This window comes from Lissotriton helveticus, chromosome 9 (genome assembly GCF_964261635.1).
Source record: "Lissotriton helveticus chromosome 9, aLisHel1.1, whole genome shotgun sequence".
Taxonomy (NCBI): Eukaryota; Metazoa; Chordata; class Amphibia; order Caudata; family Salamandridae; genus Lissotriton; species Lissotriton helveticus.
In genome coordinates, this window is record NC_136070.1 from 1,077,576,139 (window position 1) to 1,077,598,348 (window position 22,210).

Sequence of the window (22,210 nt, forward strand, 5' to 3'; positions counted from 1 at the left end):
TTGGTCCTTCCATTTCTGATGTGCACGAGCCGTTTCACAGTTGTTCCTTTTGGCTTCTCACCCTCAAAACAGTGTTCCTCATTGCTGTAATATTGGTATGTCGCATCAGTGATTTTCAAGCTCTCTGTGTCAACCTGCTATACACCACTTTCTTCCCAGACAAGCCAAATTTGTACACAGGCATCTTTCTTGCCTAAAGTTGTGCCATTTCACATTGGTCAGAACATCACCTTTCCGGCATTCCATGCTTCATCTCACCCTTCTCAGGAGGAGAGACCCAAGTGTCCAGTGAACTTTTACATCGATTGTTCCACAGAGCACTGGGTGGAAAGTCAGCTCTTTGAGAGATTCTCTTGATTGAAAAATGGCAAGGCTGTGCAGAAGAGAATCATCCCCCGCTGGCTTATGCTCTGCAATAAAGAATGTTATGCACTGGCTAAAAAGCAGCCTCTGGAAGTACGGCATCTTCATTCTACCAGAGCCAAATTTGCTACCATTGTGTTGACACACAGAGTGCCTGTCCTGGACATTTACCAGCAGCTATGTAGGGATCCCTCCAAATGTTCATAAAACACTATTGTCTGTGCAGTCAGGTTTGCTGAAAAGGGCATTTTTCCGCTTGGTCTTGCAGGACTTTGTGGTTTAAGTCCTTCAACAGACTCAATATCAAATAGGTATTGGTTTGGTCTCAATAAAAAGGTGGGGAACCTGTGGTTAGAAGTCTCTATCAGAAGAACATGTTACTTACCTTGGTAATCCTCTTTCTAGTAGAGACTATCTATCCACAGATTCCTCACCCACCCTCCCATCCTTCCTGTTCTGTGGTTGGACTTTATTCACTAATAAGATCCCAAGTGTAGGAATCTGTGCCTTGGTCACACCAATTTACTTTTGGGGCACTGTGTCTAGGGATGCGGAAACTCTTGTAAGCAACTAACATCAGCGCGGGGGGATGGCACCTATATAGACTTTGCACATCTTTTCCAGAGCGGAACAGCATCACTGCGGAGCCGCACAGTACCACCTACCTGTGTGCAGAGGCACTTCTGAAAAGTTTCCACATCCAGTCTGACGCCTGGGAAATATTCAAAAGGTGAGTAATATGCGGCTGGATGGAGTCTATACCAGGAAGAGCATTACCAAAGGCAAGTAACTTGTTCATCAATGTAATTCCCTTCTTTGTCATTGCAAAAGAAGAGATGTAATGCTACTTTTTGTGTCTATTCTATAAATGTCATGCCTTAACTTAATTCATTTACTCATTATACTTTTTAGGTTTTGTTACTAAGTGTATCCAGTTATATGAAACAACAGTTGTACGTCATGGTCTGATGCTGGTAGGACCAACAGGTTCAGGAAAAACAATGGTAAGTAAAATAGTTGTATATACTTTAGAGTTTTCCCAACCTCTACTGGTGTCTTTTTGTTTTTCTAGCCACATGCGATGAAACAGGCCTTAAGAGTGGAAAGACATATTTTTTGGGGGGAGAGAAGTTTTATACAGCGCAAACTAGACCCAAAGGTATCAGAGTGCTTGACTTGAGCACCAGTTGCATTATACACAGACACATAAATTTTTGTTAAGCACGGGGAGATTACGTCATTTGCCCAGAATCTCTGTCAAGACTTGAACCTGGTTCCCCAGCTTTGAGGTCTACCGCCCTAGCTGTTAGCCCACATCCTCTCATTCTAATCATACCTCTTTGCCACAGCTAATCACAAACTGTACTCACTTAAAATATTTTGTCTATTCATTTATTTCTATAACTTCTTTGAAGATAGCAAGCAGTTCAGTGAATTCTCCCCCTGGACTGCTGGGGCGCTGTTAACTCTGACCTTTGAGACCTTGATATCTGTCTCTCCAGACTATTGTTTCTCAAACAAATCATATATAATATGCATATGTATACGTGTTATGAACACAGTGTTCCCCGAGGGTGGATGCCAAGTCCAATTCCTCAGTCTCCCCCCTATAGGTTAACTTAACCCCTTGCAATGGATCAAGGATGTAAAAGAAGATGCAGGCTAAGGAAAAAGAGGTTATGGAGGGAGAAGGAAAGACACACTCCTGCAGGCTAGCGTGTAGAAAATCCAGAATGCATTTTGGAGACAAATTACCAAAGGACACAGTTTAGAATATCAACGTCTCCATCTAAGTGAGAACACAAGTACTAAGAGGATCTCAATAGGGAACTTATATTACATAAGAGGGTAATAAGTTGCTGGACTTTCCAGATACATGCAGAGTGGACTCTGTAACTAGCTTCTGGTGTACTGCCGACCCCGCTCAGGAGCTGAAGATGGAACCCCACGCAGCATGGGCAAAGGGGAAGCTTAGACACAGAGACAAACTTCTAAGAAGGTAAAAGATCAGGATTCACCAGCAAATGGTAAGAGAACCAGAGGACTAAAGAGAACCAAATGAGCGAGAAAATAACAAAGGTGAAGGGGCAACAACAAAGATGAAATGTTGAACAAGCTGAGTGCAAACTATAGCAAAATGAGAAGAGCCACAACTCTTGCCAGACAAGGGAACTCTTTAGAGGCTGGATTGAAATACTTGTTTTGCCATGACCTACTCACATGTCTGCCTGATTGTGGTGGTACTCTAGTGGCTGGGGTTGTGCATGTAAGTCTGAAAAATGTAGTTTTTGGAGCAAGTCCATATTTACCTCTGACCTGTGTGCTGTCTCCTCCAGATTTCCAGCCTCTTGTGCTCAAATTGGCCTTGCAATCTGACAATAGAGTAGTTTAGGTCAGCGGTCTTCATCTATTGGTCTTTTAAACTGTCTGTAGGAAAGTAAGATCTACTTCCATGGTTACCCCCACTTTTTGCCTTGTGTCTGTGTGTTTTTAGGTCGAGCCTATAGTGGCAGCGTGCATGCGCTGCTCGCTTTGCGAGGCACGCAGTATTGAGTACGGAGTGGAAGCTTTGTGAAAGCTCCGCCCACTCTCCGCCCATTGGCTTGTGTCTTTGTCTTCCGTAAAAGCTGTCTTCTGATTCATTTTGAGGCTTGTGACAGTATGAAGGCTATGTCGTCATTTGTCTCCTCCCATGACTACTGACCCTTTTACTTCGAGTGTTACACAGTATGTGGACTGAGAGCACTCCTTTGTGCCCCCTTCTCCCCCCGCCAACACTAGCGTTGTCCGTGACCATGCACCCACCCTCACACCCATTGTCTGTGATGCAATATGCAATGGGTCTTGCGTAAATGCGAGTCCTATTGCATTGCAAATGCTCTTTTGTTTCACATCTGCGTGCCTGTAACTTGTTCTGTAACCCTGCAACCGTGGCCTGCTGCTGTTGGAGCCTGGGTACAATGCTGCCAGCAGGTGCCAGCAGCACCTGCTTCCCTGTGCACATGCTGTGAACCCAGCCCTCCTCTCCTGGCACCCCGAATGAATCACCAACACCAGGTTCCACACAGGCAACAAACGCCTACGCATGGAGTTACTTACACAATGAGTAGATCTCCACAGGCGGTCGTTACTTAGTGTCAGACGCCACCTTGCATTGCGCAGATCACCCCTAAGTATAATGGCTTGCAACATCATCGCTGTTTTCGGAGCAACAGGTGAGACGCAGCAGCGACCAAAAGCTCTCCTTGCTACCCATTTAAAGTGCGCGATGCAGCACCTGAGAGCAGCACAAGACAATGTTAAACATAACAGAAATAACCTTTTACAGGTTTCGCTTTTGAATCTCCTTTTGTAGTTCTGGGCTTTAGCTTGGCGGGAGCAAGCTGCAGGGCTAGTCACGTGTCATTGCAGCCTTGATTAGATGCTAGTCAGAGCTACTGAAGAAAGCGATGGACTCAGTTTGAATTTGGGGCTCTGTGGTTACTCGAGTAGAATATCTACAGTGTACTGTTATTCACGTGCACCCTGCAGGCAGTTGCAGGGGTTTCGTTGCTGGCCTGTTCAAGGCGAGGTGTTCACAGTAATACTGAATATGAACTATTATTATTTATTTATTATTTTTGTGTTTTATAGAGCACGAACATGACCCGTGAGGGTATCAGAGGCTTTACACGGTATACATTGTTGAACAAGCAAAATGTTTAAAGTGCGAAGACAAACAAGATCAACATGTATGGTTACAATCATCGTCAGAGTCAGAAGCAAAAACAAAGGTTCCATATGTTCTTGTCGTGGGCAGTTGGTGATATGGGAAAGCGGTAGTCAAAGAGTAGTCCCGCTCAATCAGGTGGTTGCGGGCAGGCCTTAGGCGAGGAATTTACCCATGAGGAAGGTTTTGGTCTCATTTTTTAAGCATGCTACAAGAGGGATTTTCCTGATGGAAGTTGGGAGAGAGTTCCAAATTCTTGGTGCTACTTCGGTGAACGCCCTATTGTAGGTTCTTTGTTTTTTAAAGGAGGCAGGTTGGAGCAGGAGGTTTCTGGCGGACCTGGAGTTCCTGCTTCCTCCGGATATCACTCATTTCTGTGCCAGATAAGCAGGGGAGTTTGTGTATAGAGCCTTGTGTAGTGCATGCTAATTTCAGCTGAATTCTGGCCTCCAGGGGGAGCCAGTTCAGCGCTTTCATGTGTTACCGGGGCACTGCCAGGTGGCGCTAGTTTATAAAAACTGCCTCAAGGTAAGGAGCTATTATTGGTGCTTGAATCACCCTGATACATTCTGTTGGTACTGTTGACTGAGCTACTAAAGCTTGTACTGTTGGCACGGATACTTTACCAGTCACTAGTGGGATACCCATGGGGTGTATTGATTGCGGTTGCAATGTTGACTACTAAGAAACCAATGCAAAAACAACAATTGATGGACGGAATGTTGCACAATGGCAAAACATTCACCCCCAGTCACAGATCTGGGTTTAATCCATCGTTATTTTGCTCACCACACCACCCCAATTCAGACATGGCCATATGCAAATCAGTCTTGACCCTTTGCCTCATGGGAACAGTCCAGCCCGAACTGCCAAGTCATGTCTTCCCTGGACCGGAATCAAGCATCCTAGGACCGGTTTCTGGCTATCAGCCTTCATCAGCCAGGATAACTTGATTCCAGTGGCATGGAGAGCACGGGACTCATGTCTGAGCATACACCTCCCACTCGGGGTGACAAATGCAAAAACAACAATTGATGGACGGAATGTTGCACAATGGCAAAACATTCACCCCTCAGTCACAGATCTGGGTATAATCCATCGCTATTTTGCTCACCACACCACCCCAGTTCAGACATGGCCATATGCAAATCAGTCTTGACCCTGTGCCTCATGGGAACAGTCCAGCCCGAACTGCCAAGCCATGTCTTCCCTGGACCAGAATCAAGCATCCTAGGACCCGGTTTCTGGCTTTCAGCCTTCATCAGCCAGGATAACTTGCTTCCAGTGGCTTGGAGAGCATGGGACTCACGGGTGCATGTTGCAGCATCTCTATGTGATTGTCACCATATTTGTGCCTGTGATCATACCCGTACCACTCGGGGTGACAAATGCAAAAACAACAATTGAATGACGGAATGTTGCATAATGGCAAAACATTCACCCCCAGTCACAGATCTGGGTTTAATCCATCGTTATTTTGCTCACCACACCACCCCAGTGAGAAACCAAGCAAAAGACACACAATTGATGGTATACCTGGCGCACTTAGGGCAAATGGATTTAACCCAGATCTTTTGACTGGGGGAGAATGTTTGCATTGTCAGCATTCCGTCCATCATTTGTTTGCCGTAACACTTTTCGCCGAAACGGGATGGGTGTGGCCAGGCGTGGGTCCCTTGCTCACTGCGCCACTGGATTCAAGCTAGCCTGGCTAAAGAAGGGTGGCCTACCCTGAAACCGGTCCCAGGATGCTTGTTTCGGGTCCAGGCAGGACGTGGCCTGGCAGTTCGGTCTGGACAGTTCCATGAAGCACAGGGTCAAGACTGATTTGCATATGGCTGGGTCCAAACTGGGGTGGCGTAGTGGGCAAAAGAACAATGGATTTAACCCAGATCTTTTGACTGGGGGAGAATGTTTGCTTTGTCAGCATTCCGTCCATCATTTGTTAGCTGTAATACTGAGAAACCAAGGCATCCAGTGTAGTACTGGCACCAATGTCAACTTAGCTAAAAGCCTTGCAGAGGTAGTACTGCACCAATGCTAATTTAAGATAAAAGCCTTGAAGTGGTAGTACTGGCGCTGATGCTAAGATAAAAACCATACACTGGTGGTACGGACACCAATTTTAACTAAGCTACAAGCCCCGCAATGGTAGTGCTGGTACCAATGCCAACCTAAGATAAAAGCCTTGCAGTGGGTATTAGGTAACAATACGGTGGGGGTGGTAACCTCATATAAATATTTAGTACTGCAGAAGCATATTTGACATTGTAGTCTACACGTGGACTGTATTAGTATTTGTGAATTTTTAAGAAATCATATATAAAGAATATTCAAATATACTTCTGGTTACATCCGCTTTCTTTAAAATCCAGTATAGTTACTTGATTGGTTTTGCATTGTATCTCCTATAATTCTCTTTTATATTTTATGCTCATGTTTAACATCTTATATTTTTGTTTCATTTCAGTGCTATAAAGTCCTGGCAGCTGCAATGACATCCCTGAAGGGTATGCCATCCATAAGTGGTGGCACATATGAGGCAGTGCGTTACTACATTCTGAATCCTAAATCTATAACAATGGGACAGCTGTATGGAGAGTTTGACTTGCTCACCCATGAATGGTAATGCTACTTTTAGAAACTGGATTATAGCAAACAACAAGGGGAACCGAATATACAAAATGGGACCTGGGTATATAATAAATAAAAAACATGGTTTCGTCTTTTATTTATTTATCCATCCATGGGTTTTTATCATCTTGAGGACCATAATTTCCTCCTTAGAGCTTAAGCCTTTTCACTAATTGGACGTGTATACAGTTTAAAAGATGTATTGCAGTTATTATGTAATTTGTATGGTGAATGTTTATAAGGAAGGAGAAGGAGCTTGTGAGCAAAAACAATCATACAAATATTAGCAAGTGACCATTGGATTGTAATAAAGGTACACCAAATTAGGTCAATATGACAGCAATAAATATTAGACGGCTTTTGTCCCTGGTTCAAATGTAATATGACTGACTGCATTTCAACTCTGTTGCTAGTAAGATGGCCATCACTGGGACAAGAAAATATAACATGTCTAAAAAAGAGTCCTGCAAGTAAAAAGACCAATGTAGCATAATGAATGATTCATTTTAATATCTGTTGGTAACAATTTCCATTTCGGAGTACAAAGGCATACCAGACAGGGCACAAGGTTCCTATAGAACTGAAATATGAACTTACAAAAAGAAAGAGTAAATTCCTGAAAGGATAGTGTATGAAGTGACAGCACTGGGAGTCAATCTAATGATACTCAAATAACCAGAATTGTATTTATGGCTGCCCCCCCCCCCCCCAAAATACAAAACTGCTTAGCATTGCAGACCAAATACCTATTCATTTTCCTCTTTTCAAAAGAGAACACCTAAAAGCAAATAATACAATAAGTGTGCAGCAAACATATAGAAAAACTGAGCCCGAAATGCATGTATAGTCAGATGGCCACCATACCGTGGAGCTAGCCTTCTAGCCAAAAAACAAAAGACTGTGATTGGTCTCCAAAAGTTCCATTCTACTCTTCTGTTATTCACTGAACCATAAGAACCTTTATATTACAATACAGTACAATTTATGAACCGCACAGCTGCTCCTGAAAAAGTGTCACAGTGCTAGTGGCAAGTCAACTGTTCAGTAGAAACAAAAAAAAAGTAACACAAATTTCATAAAAAGAAAAGTATTAAGATATTTTTAATAAATACCTTCGGAATGGCCTTAACGTAAACTGAGAAGGGAAGAATTCCAGAATTTGGATGTGAGATGAACAACAATCTCTCCCCTCATCAAACTTTATGGACCTGGGGAACTTGCAGCAGTTTGGAATTATGTGATCTCAGAGTTCTGATCTGGCAATAAGGTTTAAATCTCTTCCTTACGTAGAAGGGTCCTTTCTGCACTTATGCTCCGTAGGCAAAAGTTAGCAACTTAAATTGAATGTGTTTGATTGCAGTCAACCCATGCAACTGTGGGAAATAAGGTGTTGCAGATAATCAAAAAGGAATTTTCAAAATCCCGAAGGCGCTTGAACAGATAAGCCGGAAGTCCCAAATACAACCTGCTCGCATAGTTAAGTCTAGAGGTTACCATAGTGTGAACAATAATCTTTTGAGTATGCTCTGGGACAAAGTGCTAGTGCAACCTTCTCTTTAAGTATTTGAGTATTGTAAAACAGTAACAGGAAATTGCCTTAATTTGAGGTGACATAGAAAGATTAGTATCAAATTTGATACCTAGATTTCTTACTATTGAGGGGAGAGAGATCCAAGCTCAGCCGGCCACCAGATGCAGGAATCTGGAGAGCATTTTGTCCTGAAAACAAAATCTCCATTTTGTCAGAATTTAATTTGAGACAATAACTTCATCCACTCCACTACTGATTTTAGACATTATTTTTATGAAATCAGTGCCTCCATATTATCCTCCTGAAAAGACAGAAAAAGTTGAGTGTCATCAACATATGAGATCCCTCTCAAGCCCCACGATTCAACAAGTTTCGCCATGGCTCCAGATATATATTAAAAAGAGTAGGACTCAGTGGAGAGCCTGATGGGACCCTCGTATTCAAGAGGTTTTGGATTCTTTGGATAAGGTGCAGTAAAAGCAGCCTGCGTTCTGTCTTCAAGAAACTATTGAAGCCAAGTCAATGCGCAAACTTGGATTCCAATGTACCTGAGCCTATTTATTTAAATTAAATGAGAGACCATATCACACACGGAAGATAGGTATAGTAGGACCACCATCAAAGGGGAATTCTGGTTGAGATTTTCTTTAATAAACTTTGAGATTTCTAGGAAGGGGGATTCGGTACTAAAACCTGAACAGAGTCAGATTGAGAGCCATGCAAAACATGGTTGAATGCCAATTAATGGGTGAGTTGTTTATTAAATAATTTTGCCATCATTTTCACCATGGCCGGCAAGAGTGAGATTGGTCTGAAATTGCTTAAAATATTTGGATCAGATTTTGGCTTCTTTAATAATGGAAGCAAAATAGCCTGTTCCCAACTCTTAGGAACCGTTGTGAACTCCAAAGAACTATTCATGATCTTATTTAAAATATGTGGAGACTAACTTTAAGATGTCGAGGGACATTGATTTAGAAAGGACCCAGATTTGCGCTTGACAAGTACTTTAGCTGAGTGCTCAAGAGATATGGAATTAAATACTGATAATATTGAACCAGACGTTAAGCTTGAGGCATCAAGATAATCAAGCAGGCTTTGACTTGAAAACTGAGCCTAAATTGTTTGGATTTTCTTAAAAAAGTAATCTGAAAGATCATCACATAGTTTGGCTGAAAGAGTACGTTAATTCTCTAAGGCAAGAGGAGTAATAAAAGAACCAGTGATTTTAAAGAGTTACGGGGGCATATTATATGCAGAAGAAATTGTGAAGGAAATCCATTCACTGTGAGTCTTGCAAAACTTTGAAGGACATTTATGGAAATCTCATATCTCATCATTTGAAAAATGTAAAGATGGTCTGCTGTTATGAAGAGTTGCATTAACCCTTAAATTATTGATGGTACACCACTATAGCCAAATATAGGTTAAACGTGAGCTGCTAGCCTCTGAGAAAAAATATAAAAATCTCCTTAAATGCCCTTTGCTTAGCACTTTAGCTGTGCCACTATGACAATAATGACTTCACCAGTCACATGAGGAAGAAGAAGAAACTGACCTAGAGGAGACAGGTGAGAAGATTGACTCCAATGACTATAGATAAACAACTTTTGGTAAAATGCGAATAATGAGTGAACATTAGTAGACATAAGTACAATCCTGAATCCATCCTTAAAAGAGGATAAATGCATTAAAGATGACCCAGGTTTTGACTAATGGGCTGGGATATTTAGTATTCATGAATGTAGTGAAGATACCCTTCCGTGTCAGTGCCCCACTTTCCACCTGCCAACCACAGATTAATAACAGTGCCTGAAACCACCATTTTTCAGATAATTTCGATTTTTTTTCTCCACATTGCACAAACAGCTGAGGCAGAGGATGACACAGATGAGATTTACTGAGATCTGACGTTGGGGCAGAAATAGAATAATCTAGCTTTCTTGTTCCTTGAACTTACAATCGAAGCCCTGTGCAATTCCACATGCCAGAGAAACAGATTGCATCACATTACTGCCTTAGAGTCATTTTCTGTTAGAAGACATGATTCACATACTGACAATCGTGTTTCAGTCTGACGTTACTAGCTTGCAATTTTGGATGAGTGCTTTCAATTCTATCCTTCATATCATGAAATCTTAGATATGTCTAGTGCGACATGCACATCCGTGCATGCCTCAACTTGATAAACCTCAAGCATGTGGAAATAACTAGCGCTAGTTTTTCTCAATTCCGTTTCATCCTTACATTTGCTGACCCATAGAAAGTATGCATTTCATATGTGTTTTGATGTCCTTCTTGCTTAGGTGACAGCTATGACATAAGTCTCTAGAAAGGGGTGCATGCAGAGACCCTGTTCACGGAGGGAATCCATGTTCACTTCAGTGTATAGGACCTCAGTGCAGTAAGCTTACTTGTCTAAAAGCAAGATATTAAAAGCAAACCCACAAAACAAGCACATTGTATTATCTAACAATAGCTAAAAACCCTGTCGCAGAAATCTCAGGCCTTGTTGACATGGACCCTACAGGAAAATATCTTGTTAAGAGTGGAATAGCTTACAGCTTTGGGCAAGGAGAGAGTGAATGTTTAAGGGATAGAACAATCAGTGAAATCTGCATCAAAAGCACTGACCCAAGAATGTTTAAATACAATGGTCTTGCTTCATATAGCATAATATGCCAATACTAAAAGTCCAGATACCCGAGTCAGATTTCTGGGAAGTGCGTAAAACATGCCTTTATGAGAGTACAATGGATACTATGACATCTGCAGATTGGAATATCCCAAAAGGCTGTGACCAATAAGCATTTTTACATGCTGTCATTGCATCACATGGCATCAATCATGTCTCATGTGGACTGAATGTGATGACATAGAACTCGCCATCCAAACCATTTTATTCCATTTTTTGGGTATAGGTGTGAGGACTTCAAAATGCACTTGGAGCCATGCACATGGGTTCCAGTGATCACCAACATTTCCTATACTTGTTTTCTTTGTTGCTTCCCCCTGCTTTTGGAGCAACACGTGTGAGTTAAATTCAAGTTTAGGAAGGTGATGTATAAAGCCAAAACGCTTAACCATTGCATGAATTACTTGGGTGTCATTCAAGACACTGTGAAGTGCACTCTGTGCCTCAGCATCATGTTGAATTTCCTTTTTTGAGACAGGATATTAATGGCTCCTTAGACAGGCTTGCCCTCAGAGGGCCAAGGGTTCACTGTGAGCTTGAAATATTCTCATTCTGATAGAGACTAATAGCCACAGTTTCCTCACCTTCTTGAATATTCTCCAGGAGTCAGTTTGAATCTGAAAACTTTTCTTCAGTACTTCCGTGCACCAGAAGTTTGCATCTTGCGGTTCCACACTGACACTGGAAATCACGTGTGGGGCCTATATAGATGCTATGCGCTGACGCTAGTTTCTTTCTTTCTGCCCCATCCAGATGCGGATCCGGAGCTCCCGCCCAGGTTTCAGAGACATTTACCTCAATTTTTCTCTAAATTTCTACGCTATACAAGTGATGTCACCCCTAAATCAACAGGTTTTAAGCCCTCTTGGGACTGTTGCAAACAAATGTCTGGCACAGATCCCGATTAGGTGTGCCTGTGGTGCCTGAGGTCAACCCATGACTCCAATGCCTGCAGAGACTGCACATCAATAGACCCAAAGGGGAACGCAAGGCAAAACACTATGTTCAATTCCAGCTCCATGTCCAAACTTCGCTCCCTGTCCTGTTTCTGATCTGGAGTTGTCAGAACCGCTCCAGAGATCGGTCAACATCGCGCTCCTAATCATCAGGTAAGCGTAAAAACACAAGAAGTCGAAGCAGGACTCCGCTCCCTTGCACCACTCATGTTCACCTAACCAGGCGGTGACACTGTTCTCACTCTCACTCCCGAAGTCAACCAACTTCAGAGCTGCTTCTACAGCTGGTTCCCAAACAACCTAAGTTCTGTGGCATCCACCTACGCCGCATCAGATTGAAGAGTTCCGCTCAGCCATTCTCTGGATCTTTGAATCTCTGCTGACTCCCTCTGGCAGATGCTTTCCACCTGGGATGCTGACGGTGGGTTTCCCTTTGGAGGCTCCTGGACCCTGCACCCTTACCTCCGGCCCTTCTTCCGACTCCCTCCCCTGCTGACACCACAACCCACTATGGCCCCAGACACATTAAGGCCGACTTCGCTGACTGAAGATGCAAGTCCCAGTTGTCTTCTCCGATGCCGGTCCAACCTCGGCTGACATCACACGAATCCGAGTCCACATACTTTTACAAGGAGACTCACATATTGAGTGAGTCCCTAGAGCGGTTTTATTCTTTAACAAGTGTTTGTATGTAGAGTCTTTTTCACACACAGTACATAACCAATACATTTCTCACCACAGATCTAGACAATATTTTGCTTTACCTGATCTGACCGATGTGGCGGAACCCTTCTGGAATGTACTAATTGACATTCTCTTCATGAATATCCACAAATTGGTAGGTTACCTGCCACTCCGATCACTTTAGTCAATTAAACTAACTTACTAACTTACTTTAAACTCAAAAATTAGACTATCATAAACCAATTGACATGTGGTTTCTCCTCCATTGCATTTCCCAATCATGGTGCTGATGAGGACCCTGCTCAATTGTTCGCACAGGGTTGAAATGTTGACACAATAATAGTGTACTGTTTTTTTTGTGATTTTAGAGCCTTTAACTCAGTCAGAGTGTGTATCAAACACCACTGCATTCTCAATCACTCAGTATTCATGTACATATACTGAATAGCACTATTGCACTTTATACCCACTTACTTCAGCTCCTCACCTTGAAGGTGAATACTAATCTCTGAACAGAAGTCCTACAACCCTGTTAAATATCTTCTGAGCCCTTTCTTCCTTTTAACAAGGCATTGACGGATACTTTTTTGGGGGCTTGGGCCAAACCTTGCTTTGCTACCCCCGTCAATTGACAAATTGCCAGGTGCCATCAACGCCCTCCTCCGGCCTATCCAGCGTTTTTTCACAGTACCACTCTCAACAAAGTCTAGCGGTGCAGGCTTGTACCAGCCGTTCTAATCTCAATACATTTCCCACACTGCCCCTGATAGGGAATTTAAGTGAGTGGAAACGCTCTGCAAATGCCTGGCTGTCTGATCTGTTAACCCCAACTGTTTGTTGAGAGGATATTCGCACATCTGTTGGGATTTGGGCACACAAGACCTTTACCCTGTCCTTTCTCAGGCAATCCAAAATGGTTGAAGTGCTGCAAAGTTCACGATACGTTATGGCTTGGACACCACCCATTCCATCAGATAGGCCAAAAGCACCAGTGTTGCCATTCACCACCATTTGTTGCCATGTGATCAACTGGGTTTGAAGGTTGTTGTGTGTTATGTCCAACTGCCCGCTGGTTTTCTGGCTGCATACTTCTTGCTCTCTGCGACAGCCTTGAGGTGTCTATGGAGGAGCTGGGCCTGTATCTTAACTCCAAACCACGGAAGTAGGCAACGTCCAGTTCTCCTTTGTGGACATGTCCTTGGATGAGACACACCTGTCCTGGGAGGTAGCGGATTCTGCTTTCGGGCGCTTGATGGAGAGCTTGGTTACTGCTTGCTCTCTAGGCCTTTCTGCAGTAGTTCCACCGTTCCTTTGGCCGAGGCCCCCCTTACAGCCAAACCATCCAGCCCCCACAGGAAATCCAACAGTTTCGCTGTAAAGGCTCTAGTGTCCACTGTCCCCACGCAAAGGTCGGCGTGCCGTACAGCCCACCGCCTATGGCAGCTCCTATCAGATCTCTTTAGTGTGACATGGCAGGGGCACAGCTACCCTGTGGGAGGCAGGATCCATTGATTTTTATAGGGCTGGCAGAAGAGCACATTGGGCAGGTTGGTCCTACGAATTGTTTGCAAGGGATACGCCTTGCTGTTTCTCTCTTTTCCATCATTCCTTCCACCGTTCTCTTATCAACGGGCAAAGGACCATCTCTCCATTTTGTGGCAGGAAGTGCAAGCCCTTTTGCCAAAAAGGCTGTCATAAGGGTGATGGTGCCAGAAGTAGGGTGTGGTTATCATTCTTAATACTTTCTGGTGCCCAAGAAGGACTAATCTAGACCAACGCCTTCCTCTTGGAGGAGCAATTCAAAATGCTCACCATGTACCACGTCTTGTCTGCCATCGACGCTGGAAACTGGATGGTGGAATTAGACTTCCCTCCCTTTGCTGGCCCATCGGCGCTACCTGCAGTTTGTGGTGTAAGCATTTTCAGTTCGCTCTGCTCCCTTTTAGTCTCACCAGCCCCTCTCGGGTGTTCATCAGAATGATAGTGGTGGTGGAATCACACCTTTGTAGGGGTGCCACTCTTCCCCTTCCTCAACAACTGGCTGTTGAAGATAGCTCGCCTCACTCAGTCATCAACCAGTCACCAACCAACTCCAGATTACGACACATTTCTTGTCATCTTTGGGGTTTACTATCAGTGTTCGGAAGTCACACCTGACTGCTTCTTAGACACTTCCCTTTATTATAGCCATTGTGGACACATTTCCATTTCAAGGCTTTCTACTGAGAAAGAGAGTCCAGGATATTTAGGCTATGATACAGATTTTTCAGCCTCAGTCCTGGATTTCGGTGAGGTCGACTCTGGGAACTGATGTCCGCCTGCATCCTGCTGATTGAGGACACTAGATGGCATATGCAGGCTCTGAAATGGGATCTGACGTCTCAGTGGGCCCCACATCAAGGATAGCTCTCTGATCATGTTCAGATATTGGAGGAGACTATGAAAGGTATGCAGTGGTGGGTACTAGACCATAATTGGCTAGGTGGCAGATGCCCCTCTTGCCCTCCCGAGCTTACTGTGGTGACCGAAGCTGGGTTAAGGCAACCACCTGTGAGAGGTGGAGATCAGAGGCCCAGCTCCACATCAACCTTCTGAAATGGAGGGCCATCGACTTGGTGTTATAAGCCTTCCTGCTGTCCATCAAGGGGAGGCTAGTCTAAGTGCTCACGGACAGCAACACCACCATGTGGTCATGCAAAAGGCAAGGCAGGGTGGGGTCACAGACCCTATGCCAGGAGGCCTTGTGCCTCTAGAAGTGGCTAGACCATCAAGGAATTTTCTTGCTGGTGAGCCACCTGGCAGAATCATTCAATGTCAAAGCAGAGCAGCTCAGCCGGCAATACCTAGGGGATCACGAATGGCAGCTAGACCCAGAGGTGGCACAAGGTCTCTTCTGCTAATGTGGAGAACGTTGCTCGGGCTATTTGCTACCACTGAGAATGCACAATGTCAGCACTTCTGCGCGTTGAGGTTTCCAAGTTGTCTATTGCTTGAAGACATGTTCCACCTCAAGTGGAACTGAAGACTCCTGCATAGCTTTCTGCCAATTCTACTCCTACCCTGAGTTCTCAAAAAGATCAGGACAGACCAGGCCAAAGTCATCCAGGTTGCTTTGGAATGGGCACTGAGATATTGGTATTCAGATCTACTAGGCTTGAGCATGTGTCTTCCAATCAGTCTGCCCTTCCAAGAGGACATGCTGTCACATCAATAGGATAGAGCTTTGCACTCGGGCCTTCACAATCTCCACCTTCATGCTTGGAGATTGAGTGGCAGAGGCTTCCTCCTTCGGTGATAGACGCTATGTTGTTAGCCAGGGGTCCCTCAACAAAAACGGTATATGCCTGTTGTTGGCTCAAATTTGTGGTTTGTTGCCGCACACGCCAAATTGATCCACTCCAGGCCAAGTTATCTGATGTTCTTTTATTTGTTCTGTCTCTTGCACAGCAAGGCTGTGCTTTGGGCATGGTTGGGGGTTATCTTTCGGACCTTTCTGTCTTCTTAAGGTTACCAAATCAACCCCCATTGTTTAAGTCAGTGGTTGTGATGCAATTTTTGAAAGGGCTGCAGCAAGTTTCCCCCTTCTTCTTTTGGTATAGGACCTTAATCTGGCACTGACTTATTTATCTGATGTGTACTCCGTTCAAGCCGCTTCACAGCTGTTTATTACGGCTCCTCACTGTCAAGACTGTGCTACTATTTGCCATCACCTTGGCACAAGATGTGAGTGAGAGTCAGGCTATTTGTGTCGTTCCACCATACACTTTCTTCTTCCAAGACAAACTGGTTCTGTGGACTCTGTAGTCCTTACTGCCAAAAGTTGTGATGCTATTCCTCATTGGTGAACCCGTTGCCCTGTCAGCGTTCTATGCTCGTCCCCATCCCTCTTAGTAGGAGGAGAGATTTCATTGCATGGACCCCAAAAGAGCATTGAGCTTCTACATATATTGTACCAACGACCACGGGCTAGACAAGCAGCTCTTTATGAGGTTCACTGGAGCGAATAAAGGCAAGGCAGTGCAGTGCAGAAGAGAACCAGCTTCCAGCTGGGTCATGCTCTGCATTAAGATTGGCTATGCATTGGCAAAGAAGCAGCCTCTTAAAGGACTGAATGCTCATTTACCAGGGCCAAATCTGCTACCACTGGGCTTGCACACGGAGTCCCTTTCCTAGACCTCTGCCAGCCCCTCCATATGTTCAAAAGCTCTATTGCCCGTACAGTCAAGTTCTCCGAGAGGGGCATTTTGCCTGCTCGGTCCTGCAAGACTTTCTGGCTTTAGTCCATCCACAAACCCACGTTCAGAAAAGGTATTGTTTTGGTATCAATTCACAAGGTGAGAAATCTGAAGCGAGAAGTCTCTATCACAATAAATTACTTCCCTTCGGTAACACTCTTTCTGGTAGAGTCTCTAGCTGCAGATACCATTCCAACCCTCCCATGGTCTCCATTTCGTGGTTGGCCTCTATCCCTTAATAAGGTCTGAAATCTAGAAATTTGCACACTGTCTACCAATTTGTTTTTGTGGGTCTGCGAGGCCCAGACAGTCTTGAAAGCAACTGACACCGGCTCTTCCAGGAAGAGCATTACCAAAGGTAAGTACTTGTTCTTTCCTTCACATGTTTGGCCTGGATTTCATTCTTGGTCTTACAACTAGGAATAAGAAGAGGATATCTAGGCACCATAACAGATCCCCACCATTCCTCAGAAAAGTTAAGGTCAGAAGCTGGGGTCTGGCCTGATTAACCTGCATGAAAAATATCCAACAAATGATCTTGTACTATTGAAGTATTAATGAAGGAAAAGTGCTTGAGGTTAGAGGCATATATAGATTATGATCAGTTTTAGTTTGAGTGCCTCAATGTGAACGAAAGAGATCATAATATTTGTTTTTTCCCTGGCCTAAATTACATACATTTTATAATATATTCTACACTACTTTACAGTAAGTATCCACCAATGCTGGGTCACAAGTCAGAAATACTTTATTCGGGTATCCAAAAACCATCAAGGTATACATATAACAATAAAAATGCATATATGCCATGAGTGTAGGAACAACCCCAGTGCTTAAAAATCTTTATTTTTCTTCTAATTATGTTAGAGTCATAATACACATCACTGATACATTTACATCACAATTATTTAAGCATATATATTGTATTAAACTGGGTCACTAATCCATTACTCTGTTGACTTTTACAGGACTGATGGGATCCTTTCCTCACTTATCCGTGGAGGGGCCTCTGCAGCAGACCATGATAAGAAGTGGTATATGTTCGATGGGCCAGTAGACGCAGTATGGATTGAAAATATGAATACAGTACTGGATGATAACAAAAAGTTATGCCTTAGCTCAGGAGAGATCATCAAACTGAGTGAGGTGAGAAACGCTCAATTTATCTGACCTCTTCTTCTGTCCTCATTCTCAGCACATTTAAAACCCTCCCAACACCTTTTTTAACTCGGAAAAAGCTGTCAAGTTAATCAGCATGAGAATGTCTTTGCTATTACTTCCTACAGTTCAATTTATCGCTTCCTTTGATCACTTCTCACAATTAATCTACACCCCTTCAAGCACCAAGTAGGATGTATCAGCTCTCTCCCCAAAGCATCCTTCTGTCCCACAATTGCTTCATTCAGATTGTCATTGCCATCAGTCCTCTACTTCCATTATTATCTTTAGCATCCCTCTACTTATTAGTCTCAAATCTCCGCATGCATCTCTCCACGTGTGCAAAATGTAACTGGCACTATTCCCTCTCTTCTCCCAAATTGTTTTGTTAACCGAATGAACAGATTTAAACAGATGTAATCTTATCATCACTCTTTTCCTTAATTTCCTCCCACCTTCTGAACAGAACTGGAAAGAGCATTGTTTTCTAGTAACCAAAGCTCAAGAGCTCAATAATGTATATGTATTAACCACGTAGGCCAGATGTAGAACACTTTTTTGGGGTCCCGAACACTTCAATTTAATATTTGAGACTTCAAAAAAATAGACCCTTTTTAAGAGTCATAAACATTTATCTTCTGCTAAAAGGGTTTCTGAATGGTTACCAAACCACAATGTAAAAGGGATATGTTGTGGTTGTTGCTTTCAAATAACGATTTGGCGACATATATGTCAATAGTTTGTGACTAGGATTCCAGTCACAAACCATTGAAAGTTTCTGCCTCCCAAGTTCAGGTGGTAACTTGTTTGAAAAAGTGAAGGGATCCTCTTTGGACCCCTTCCACTAGTTTTATTTATTTATTTATTTATTGGAGTTTTGTATAGCGCTAGCTGGACCCGAGGGTATCAGAGCGCTTCACAGCATGTACACATTATGAGCAAACAAGTTCTGAATGGAAAACGAGAGCAGAGAAGAAAACAAAAACAAAAACATCTTCAGTATATCAACTCAGAGGCAATATGTAAACAGTTGCGGAACATGTCTCCTAGGAAGAGGGCTTTGAGAAGTGTCTTGAATTTCGGGAAGGAGATGGTCAGTCTGATGTGAGGTGGGATGGAGTTCCAAATCTTGGGTGCATTACCCGCAAAGGATTTATTTCCGGTTTTGAGTTTCCGAGCTTTCAGTGGGATGAGTTAAAGCGTTTTGGAGCTTCTGAGAATCCTGGACTGACCGGCCCTTTTGAGTTTGGCGGCCAGATATTCAGGTTTGCCTGTGTGCAAGGCTTTATGCGTGAGACAAGCTGTGCGAAAGCTGTCTCATTGGTTAATAGGAAGCCACTTCAGTTCCCTAAGTGCTGGAGAGATGTGCTCAAATTTTTTCGTTCCTGTGACCATTCTTGCTGCGGCATTGAGGGTAGTGGTCAGGGGACCTAAGTGTTAGGACTCGATAGCATTGACATGCGAGGTTATGAAGCTCTGCTCTTTTTACCCGGCCCCTATTTCCCACCAACAGACTCTTTAGAGACTCTCCCTAACCAGTGAAAAGAGGCACGGCAGAACGTAGCCTTTGCTTGGCTTACTGTTCCGGTACCACGCCCCCACCTTTTCACTTCCTGATTCCTGGCGCGAGGTTTGGCGGCGTCTTGCTGAGTCTCCGTGTGCCTGTGGACCTTACTCAGCTCCTGCACCCTCATTCCTTGGTCCCTTCTATTTCCTGGATGGGTGTTCGTGAGTGAGAGTGTTCTTTGCCGAACTACGGCATTTCCTGTTATTATACGCGAGAGTTGCTCGCGACCTCCCTTGCTTTACTCACGCATTTAGCGGGCGTTCTTTTGCTCGTATCTTGTTTCTGGCTTCGCTTGTATGATTGTAATACCTGGCGAGTTTCTTTGTTTGTTGAAACCCTTCCTGAGAGTGTGAGCGCTCCGCCCTTGTTTTCCCTTGAGGGCCGGGTGTCTCACCTCGTGTGTGTGTGCACTGCTCCGCTGTTTCAGCCCTCAGCAGCCGGCCGGTGCTCCTCACATTCCCCATTTCTTTTTTGTGTTTTTTACATTGGTCTGGTGTGTATGTCCCTCGAGAGGTCTATGCCCCACTACTCGTGGCTCCTCATATTGGCTACTATTCCTTGACTTCCTCGAGAGAGCCTGACTAAACTACAATTGGGGTAAGCACACTTGTATGATCACGCATGTCAATGATTCCTGCTTAAAGGTTAGTGAAGGAATGATCTATGTGTACTGCATATTTTGTTTTCTAGCCTGGACATCCACCTACGATTATTCCTGCTGTACCCTGCCTAGCCCCCCCCTCGTATGAGGAGAGTGGTGGACACTCCTAGGGTAAATTCCCTCATACTTTTAGGGGACAGTAGACAAGAGTGTGTGTCTCATTTCACGTTCTTGCTTCTGTACCTTGGAGGTGTGGGGATTCTTCTTCACTCCCGTGGAATATTGGTTACCAACCTGACACTAAGTGAGATTTTGCTGATCTGGTCGATGTTGCGGTTCCATAATCAATTCTGGAAAGCACCAACGCCTGTGTGGCCTGTTTGAGATCTTTTGGAGGGAGGAAGGGTTTTATTCTGTACAGCAGCTTCAGGTTTAGGAACGCGCATTTTGCGGCTTTTGAGATGTATTTTTTCATGTCCAGCTTGGGGTCGAGGGTAATCCCTAGGGATTTCACCGAGTCCGTTGGCGCAAGAGCCCAATTGAGGGCGTCTGTGGCTTTGAGCCATTCCTCGATTTGAGGGATTTTGTCTCTATTCGAGATGAGGAGAACTTCTGTTTTCTCTTGTTTGAGTTTGAGGTGGTTCATTGAGAGCCACTGTAGGACCTCTTTGAGCGTGACATTCAGTCTGTGGATGTCTTCGATCGAGGTGGTTTCCAGGTAGAGTTGTGTATCGTCCGCGTAGAGGTGGAAGGGGATGTTGGACTTCCTTAAAAGTGTGGTGAGGGGTTCCATGTAGACGTTGAAAAGTTGTGGAGAGAGTACTGACCCTTGTGGGACTCCTCTACTGACGGGTCGGGGGTCGGACTCGAAGTTGTTGATTTTTATTCTTTGTGTGCGGTTGTGAAAGAAGGAGGAGAACCATTTTAGTACCGTCCTTTCAATGCCTGCTTGCTCTTGGAGGACTTGGAGGAGCAGGGTGTGGTCAACTGTATCAAACGCGGCAGATAGGTCAAGTAGGATGAGAAGGCTGCATTGGTCAGAGTCGAGAGACATGTGAAGATCGTCTAGTAAACCTTTCAAGGTGAGTAGGCAAGGGTCACGAGGACCACTGCCAACTCAATCGGAAGCTTAAAATTTTTTTATTTTTTATTTTAAACAGTCTCATTTCCTGCCCGGGAGCTGGGCTGCTTTAAAATAAAAAAGCAAATCTATTGGCTTTGTCATTGTCCGTGTCACAGCTCTTTTTTTTCGTACTTTAAGTTGTTTTGCACAGCAGTTCCACTGCTCTGCAATATGTAAAACACATTCACAAAGTCAATAGAATTTGCATAGGCGAAACCTATTGGCTTTGCCATGCATATTAAAGGAACAAGGTATTTTTTTTATCTGATCCTGCAACTGATGAAAGAAAATGAATGCCTGTCTATAAGGAGACTGAAGCACTACAAATAAAAATTTCTGATAGATACATCTGCCAGTGGATTTCTCACCTTGTGAATATCCCCCTTGCGTCAGCAACGTTCGGAAAATTCTTTGTAGCACGCCGGCGTGGACGACGTCATAGGAGCACGGCATCGCGCGCGACTCCGTCTGACGTCACCGACTCCATATTAGGCCCACGTCGGCGTGATGACGTCAGTTCCCTTTTTTCCGCGTCGTCGACGCTAACGGTTTCTGGGATCTTCTGTGATTCAGATAGTGACTTTGTTACTATTTGTGGGTTACTGTGTTTCTGGTCTTCGTCGAAGATGTCGTCAAAGAAAACGGGGTTTAAGCAGTGCAGCTCGTGTGCCCGGATGATGTCTATCACAGATCCACGCGACGATTGTTTGTGGTGTCTGGGTTCTGACCATGATGTTAAAGGCTGTCGATCCTGCTTTAAGATGAACCCTAAGGCTCTGCGAGAACGGGAGGCAAAACTTCTGCTGGCAAAGGTGAAAGGTAAAGAAGCCAAGAGATCTTCGAGGTCAAGGTCTAGACGCTCGAGATCGAAGCTGAAGTCAAGATCGAAGTCGAGGTCGAGATCGAGGGCCAGGTCGGAGTCGAGGTCGGCTTCGGGACATGCTTCGGGTTCCT

The 22,210-nt window shown here is 44.1% G+C and overlaps 1 protein-coding gene across 2 annotated transcripts in view; it reads left to right on the forward strand.

The window, feature by feature from the left end:
- Positions 1–22,210, forward strand: part of DNAH1 (dynein axonemal heavy chain 1) — a 1,443,760-nt gene that overhangs the window by 638,747 nt on the left and 782,803 nt on the right. For both annotated transcript variants that reach the window (XM_078661462.1, XM_078661463.1), the window contains exons 36-38: positions 1,276–1,367; positions 6,543–6,697; positions 17,776–17,953. In XM_078661462.1, the coding sequence (XP_078517588.1) occupies positions 1,276–1,367; positions 6,543–6,697; positions 17,776–17,953 (425 nt within the window). The remainder of the gene's footprint in view (positions 1–1,275; positions 1,368–6,542; positions 6,698–17,775; positions 17,954–22,210) is intronic.